This window comes from Scardinius erythrophthalmus (genome assembly GCF_964197995.2).
Source record: "Scardinius erythrophthalmus genome assembly, chromosome: 24".
In the NCBI taxonomy this organism is placed as follows: domain Eukaryota; kingdom Metazoa; phylum Chordata; class Actinopteri; order Cypriniformes; family Leuciscidae; genus Scardinius; species Scardinius erythrophthalmus.
Window position 1 is genome coordinate 11,238,778 of NC_138244.1, and position 7,474 is coordinate 11,246,251.

The window sequence follows — 7,474 nt, forward strand, 5'->3', positions numbered from 1 at the left end:
TTATTAGACAAATTGTGCTCCACAGAAACTTCGGCAACACTTTATGATAACAGTAATAAAGTACAAATCATTAACAAACTATTAGTTTATAGTTATTTCATAGTTAATATATTGTAGTCTCTACATTGTTAATGTATTAAAAGGCAATATACAAATAGTGAGTTCTTTATTCATTGTCACTCAAATTAACACAATTATCATTGTTTAATTAGCTCGTAATAAATGAATTGTTAATTGATTATTAGGACTAAATAGTTCTCACTTTAGATTAGGTCACGGAAAATGTCATTAATTAAGTGCTTTAAACCAAGCTTCATCAGATATTATTATTATGTTAAGGATTACTTACTGTAATACAATTAACACTTAATGCAATTAATCTAATGAAGACTTGTTCAAAGCACTTAAATATTGACACTTTCCCATTTTCAGTGACCTAAACGGAGAACTATTTATTAATAAGTTAACAAAGCATAAAAAAACATTATCTAACTCTTTACACATGAGCTAATTAAACAATAATTGTTAATTACAGAGACAATAAATAACTGATTATTTGTATATAGCTTATTATTTACAATGAAGAGACTACAGTATATTAACTATGAATTAAACTATAAACAAGTTACCTTATATTACCCATACTTTCTTAGGTAAGTACACTGTAAGTGCACATACTCCAAAATAAAGTGCAACCATTTTAGTATGGTTTTATTCTCTATAATATTTTGAGAAAACTTTGCATAATAATGTAGCTTAGTTCTATAATCTATAATGGCAGTACAAGACTGCAGAACAGTACCAGGAAGGACACAGTATATCTAATATAGATATTTAATTTAGTTAATTCTATTAATATCAAGTATTTTAGTACTTACAATAAGGGAAATGTGTTGTTTAAATAGATTTGTTAGTCAGTTTTAGACAATTAATGTTAGCCTGAATGAGATACTTAACACAAACTTAAATTTAAATAAAGAGTAGTATTTTCAAAATGTGTGCAATAGGGGATAAAACAATTCAGCATGAGGATTACAATTATCATTTAGATTTTATTAAAACAACTGAATCCAATCACATAAATTATACTGTGAATAAAATATTGTATATACACATCAGCACAATATACAGTATCAAATGCACAGTTCAAATAGAAACAGCGTAGTTTGTTTAGACTCTTGTTCTCTTGTCCACTTTATCAACATGGTGGTTCACCCAGGTGGTCTCTGGATCTACACAGATCTCTCTACCTGCTAATGTCTGAAACCTGAGGGGGGAAAGGACAAAACAAGATTTAGATCAAAGTTTTTTAATGGAGTGTCTCATTCTGATTGACTCATTTTGTTTGAAAATGAAATAATGTTTAAGATGACACTCACACAATGGCTTGTCTGGCACAGTTGCTGCTGGTCCAGAAGTAAGACTTCACCAGTTTCACAGGAATCTTCACAGTACTCAACTCTCCACAGCACTTTGATTGTGCCGCTTCAATTTGACTGGTTGCTGAAATATGAAGACAAATAGGCCTATCACAAATCTATACATTCCCATGCAAAAAAATAAGACAAAAGTTTTCAATTAGTTGCTTTATCAATATTTTTTAAATCACCTAATGCAACAAATGAAACTTAACCTTTCATTAATAAATCTGAAAACAATTAATTTTATCTTAATTAAAAATCAAAGAGTCCTCACCGCTTGAAGTCATCTGCACAGAGCAGAAGAGAACCAGGACCAGCAGAAACATCAGGCTTCTCATTCTTCAAGATGTTTGTTCACAATGATGCAATGAATGAAAAAGAAGTTCTCTTGAGCTTGAAGATGTCAGAGCTGATATTGCAGGTCCTGTTCAGAAGGCCGAAGAAACAGATGAGAATTTATCTTGAAAGAAGAGGGAAAAATGAAGAAGCAGGACACATCTGCACTGTCACACCTCCTCAGATGGTGTTTATTTACAACATTCAGTTGGTTTCTGTTACTTCTCAAAAGCACAAATAAAATATTTAACAATCTTAACTTATCTCAGTGTCCCTTTTTCCATAACAGTCCAATTTAGAATCATTAATAGGCAATAAATAAAATAATCACATTTTATCGCTTATAAACCTCTGTTATAAATAATTCACAAATTTCCCCTATAAGAGTGGATTTACAAAAGATTCATATGCTATGCTTGCTGTTCTGGTTTAGCATGTGACAAGCAAGTGTGCCAAATGGAGTAATAATGTGTCTTTGCTAAGGCTAAATGGTCCCAACAAAAAAAGTGTAAAATGACCACCATTGAAAATGAAAGGGAAACAATAGGAAAAAATATGAAAATACAAAACAATGCAGCTTGTTTTTAATCGTTAAATTAATTAAATATGTTGGATAATTCCCATTTTTTCCGGACTACGAGGGCACAGGAATAAAAATAAAATACAAAATAATAATGATGGGCAAGGATAAATTATTGACTGATTGAGTAACGAACGCACTTTGAACACTAAAGACAAGTTCACTAAATCACGGTCACTGTTTTCCTTTGTAATAATCATGTAACCCTTACATAATTTTAGCATGAACAAATATAGGCTACAATAGGCTATGTCACCAGAATTAGCTACATAATACTATTCAATGTCGCTGGAGCAAGAATCACTTTTTTCATTTTAGAAAACTCGAACATTAGCCTAGGCCTACCTCAAAAAACTTTACGGATCCTCCAATCTCACCAACGCCACGGTTTATATTCACAAAACATTGCAATAGCATAGTCAAAGTATCATTCAATTTAAAACGCGTTTTTATTCTAAAATACCCATATTTCACCTTTTGGAGGAGGAAAATGAAGAAGCAGGAATCGTATCTGCTCCGTCACCGCTAGTCTGGTGGTATGAGGAAGCAAACGCAGATCTCCCAGCTTTCATCCGATATGAACATGCCAAAATAAACTACCCTTTGTATTGCCCACACAAAAGTCACTACACAGTCAGAATTTCACAACTCCACACTGTATTGAGAAAATAAACCCGTTACTTCTGTTAAACCCACTGCGCATAGACAGGTCGAAACGACGTATTTTCTACGTCGTTTTTGCACGTCCAATTTTGCTCCCCTTGAAGGTGCAGACTGTGACGCCAGATGACGTCTTTTTCCGACGTCTTCCGCACGTCTAATGTTGACGTCCGTCCAAAGTTCGTTTGTGGGAAGAAGGAAGGAGACGGGGTTGGCTTGCTGTGGATCGTGTGTTTTATTAGATACTGTGCGTCTTTTCCAAACAATAATCGCGCCCAGTGCGCTCAATCAAAACACACACACACACACACACACACACACACACACACACACGCACACACGCACACGCACACGCGCACGCGCGCACGCGCACACGCGCACGCACACGCCTTATTCTTGCTTTCCCTGGGAATCGAACTCGTGATCTTAGCGTTACAAACGCCAATGCACTACTGTTTGAGCTACAGTAGCACACCTTTGTACGCCTCTCAAGGATGGAGCGAATAGGTTCAGTACACAGCAAAATGACATGACAAACTCTTTTTTTTTTTTAAATGGCGTTCATTGCGTTAAAAAAAAAAATCATGTAAATTTCCTGCACCTGTCATAGACGTCCAAATGACGTCCAAAAAAAATACCCAGTTCAAAGGTCCAATGTTGAACGTCAATATAACGTCCAAGTTGGGTAATCTTTGGACGTCCAAATAGTGGACCTAGTTTGGACGTCGAAAAAAATTACCCAGTTCAAAGGTCCAATGTTGAACGTCAAAATGACGTCCAAGTTGGGTCATGGTTGGACGTCCAAATAGTGGACCTAGTTTGGACGTCGAATAGATGTCCAGAATTGGTCATGGACCGACGGACCCAATATGGACATGATCTGCACGTCTATCCGACGTCCAATGTTTAGTGGGAAATGAGCCATAAACAATTTACACAACTGTGTAGCCTACATATTTGTGTACATAGGCCTATGACCGATGCTATTAGGCTATGTGTTACAAAAACGTCTGAGCACATTATTATATACGAGATAGGCCTAGGCTACGATATAGGCCTGTACTTTATTTCTCCAAAATACATTCTTGTAAATCCCTTTCCTAGTAGCCTGTTCGTTTGTTGTCGTTTTTTTTAGTCTTAACTGTTCCTTTACCACATCCCTTTTCTGCTTTGTCGCTCATGTGAGAAGGCGAAAATTACTTTTCTTTTAGATTAATAGAAAATGCGATTCAAGAAATCAACACACGGCTTCTTCATTTTCAGTCCTGTCTGCTGCCACCGATTTCAAAGACCAGGCTTGAAAGCTAAAATGCATGTTGAGCCGTTTTAACTGAAAGCATTTACACTGACAGATCTTAAAATATATCAGTGCCATTGTTTTTATCTCAATATGCACACCACTAATGTTTTTTTCTTTTCTTCTAAGGCACATTTAAAAAAGCCACTTAAATTCACTAATTGAACTAAAAAGCATAATCCTGGCTTAATTTGCATTACATTTATTCATTTTGCAGATGCATTCATCCAAAGTGACTTAATCTAAGTCCTGTCTGTGTGAAACCGGGTCTACATGTCATAAATCTTCATGATCATATCTGAATTTTTACCAAAACTCATGCTCAAAAGAACACAACCACTTCTTTTTTTAGTTGCTTTTCTTACTCTAATAGAGAAACTAGAATTATTCAGCCAGTTAAACTGCTGAAATAAAATCTATGTGTAAAGTGCAGCATTTCTTTCACTTGTTAGCTTTCACTACATTCACTATACTAATTTATTTTATATCAAACTAAAATTATAAGTGTCTGGACCTTTCTGAAAATCAGACATCTGCAGGGTCCTTCAGGGTCCACAAGACCATATGTGTTCCTCTACTTGTACATTCATTACAAACTGGAATTTTGTAACAATGACCGAACAGAAGCATTGCACACAAATGTTTGGTATGGCATTATCTATCTGTAGCCTAGCACCCTTCTACTATGCCAGAAAAAGTTTGAAAACGCTTAAGGCCAAATAATGTGCCTATATTGTTGAGAGGGGAATACACAGTATGATTATGACTAAGCCATCAAAATCAGCCAGTCAGTGACCTCTGTTGTTCCTCCCGAGGCTTAATCCTACATAGTTTTAGTCTTAAAATTAAAGTTCTGGCTTCTGCCTCTACATGGTCAAGTCATAAAGCTACACACAAACACAGTATCTGGATCTAAAATAGAAAGTGCCACTTCCTAGTAGCAACATGACGTTTGTTTGCAGGGAGAAAAGAGAACCAAGACTGGTTATATTTGAAGGTAAACCTTCTCAAGTTCAACAGTGAAATACATGACCACAAACCAGTGTGGTTGAAAATGATCACTCACTGTACGTCAGACTCAAAATTTCCATCGGGTGTAGACATGAACAAAGCAACGGTATTAGTGGTACTGTACACATTGTATCTCGTGCTAGAATGACGAGTTGTTTAACAGTAGTGAAATCAATTATGATGTAAATAGCGCTTGCCTCATATTCATGCTCTTCACGTGCTGTTTATTTTCAGCATCTGAGGAAAGCATTGAAAAACATCAAACAGTGACAAGTCTGTATTTTGTTTTATTTTTCCTGTATGTTTCATAAGGTGTTAAAGGCCTAGTCATAGTTCGCCCAAAATGAAAATTAGCCCATGATTTACTCACCCTGAAGCCATCCTAGGTGTATATGACATTCTGCTTTCAGACGAATACAATCGGGGTTATATTTAAAAATGTCCTGGCTCTTGCAAGCTTGATAATGGGCGTGAATGGCTGTATGACTTTGGAAGTCCATTAAAGCGAATCTATTCATGATTAAAGTGCTCGACACAGATTAATAAAGGTCTTCTGAAGTGAAGCGATGCGTTTGTGTAAGAAAAATATCCATATTTAAAACTTTAGCGATTAAAATAACTAGCTTCCGGCAGACGGCCGTACGCATCTATTTACGCCACAAGAGTAACACTTGAATTTGACACAATAGATATAGATATAAATATAGAAATATATAGAAATGTATTGTTAATATGAATGCAGTATAGGCACAGTGTCCGGATATTTTTATACATTTACGAGGCCACGTAGACACACAGAGAGCATCTGGTATCTTTTCAGTTTAAAATGACTTGAGACCTACTAGTGCAGACAGTAGACTGTGGATGAAGACAGACGAATCTTTCAGTGTACCAATTCAAAGAAAGACAGTAGTTTTATAGTTTGTCTGTAAACCTAAATCTAAATAATTTAACCAAATTTGCATTTGTACAAAGATCATTGACTTAACTCTGGAACAGTCTTTTCAGATAGATCACAACAAAAGTATGATCAGACTGGCCCGTAGTGCTTCTTCTGATCCCTTACACGTCTTATAGAGAATCAACTTCATCCAAGCTTTATTTTATTTATTTTTTGGAGTATGTTGTGTAGGAACAGCATGTCTTGTTATAAATGTTATAAACTGAATTTAATATATATATAAAATTCATGTAAATCGTGTTGGTAATATGGATAAGATGAAGCTGAACTTATGGATGCAAAATTAATTTCCGTGAAAACTAACAATAAAGTTGTATTCATTGTATCAAATATTTATATTATTTGCAAAAAATATTATATTTATTTATTAGACTTTTTTTTGTATTACCCATCTACTTTTGCTACTGACTTAAATAAAAATAAAATAAGTTGAAATACCATGATTGCATTAAAAACATCACAACATTATAATCCTTTTATATTTTATTAAAATCAATCACATAAGTTATTTTATTTAAAAAAAAAACATTTTCATATACACATCAGAAATAGTGTTCAGATATACAATATTAAAATACAGAGTTCAAGTAGAAACAGTTTAGCTTGTTTTAGACTGTTGGTCTCTGAGATGTTTTTGTTTTTGCAGCAGCAGCAGTTATTGTAGTTGTAGTTGTAGATGTAGTTGTAGATGTAGATGTAGATGTAGTTGTAGTTGTTGTATTAGCAGATGCAGCAGATGTTGTTCTATTGTCCACTTTATCAACATGGCCGTTCACCCAGGTGGTCTCTGGATCTACACAGAACTCTCTACCTGCTAATGTCTGAAACCTGAGGGGGAAAAGGACAAAAGAAGATTTAGATCAAAGTTTTTTTAATGGAGTGTCTCATTCAGATTGACTTTGCAGTTTGAAAATGAAATAATGTTTAAGATGATACTCACACAATGGCTCGTGTGGGACACTCGCTGCTGGTCCAGTAGTAAGACGTCACCAGTTTTACAGGAATCTTCACATTACTGAACTTCATACAGCAGTTTGCCACATTAAATGCTAGGGGAGCTGAAATACGGAGACAAATCGGACTATCACAAATATGTACCATGCTCATGCAAAAAAAAAAAAAAAAAAAAAATAGGACAAAAGTTTTCAATTACTCTTGTTACTAACTTATTACAAAGTTGCTATATTTTTAAATCACCTAATGCAACA

At 34.9% G+C, this 7,474-nt stretch overlaps 1 protein-coding gene across 1 annotated transcript; it reads right to left on the reverse strand.

Moving 5' to 3' along the window:
- Positions 1-1,027: 1,027 nt before the first annotated feature.
- Positions 1,028-3,324, reverse strand: LOC308684273 (monocyte chemotactic protein 1B-like). Its single transcript, XM_081355389.1, has 4 exons — positions 2,812-3,324; positions 1,696-1,845; positions 1,380-1,503; positions 1,028-1,267 (listed from the first exon to the last, which is right to left on the reverse strand). The coding sequence occupies exons 2-4, from the start codon at positions 1,757-1,759 to the stop codon at positions 1,171-1,173; spliced, it is 285 nt and encodes a 94-aa protein (XP_081211515.1). The 5' UTR covers positions 1,760-1,845; positions 2,812-3,324; the 3' UTR covers positions 1,028-1,170.
- Between the last annotated feature and the right edge of the window lie 4,150 nt (positions 3,325-7,474).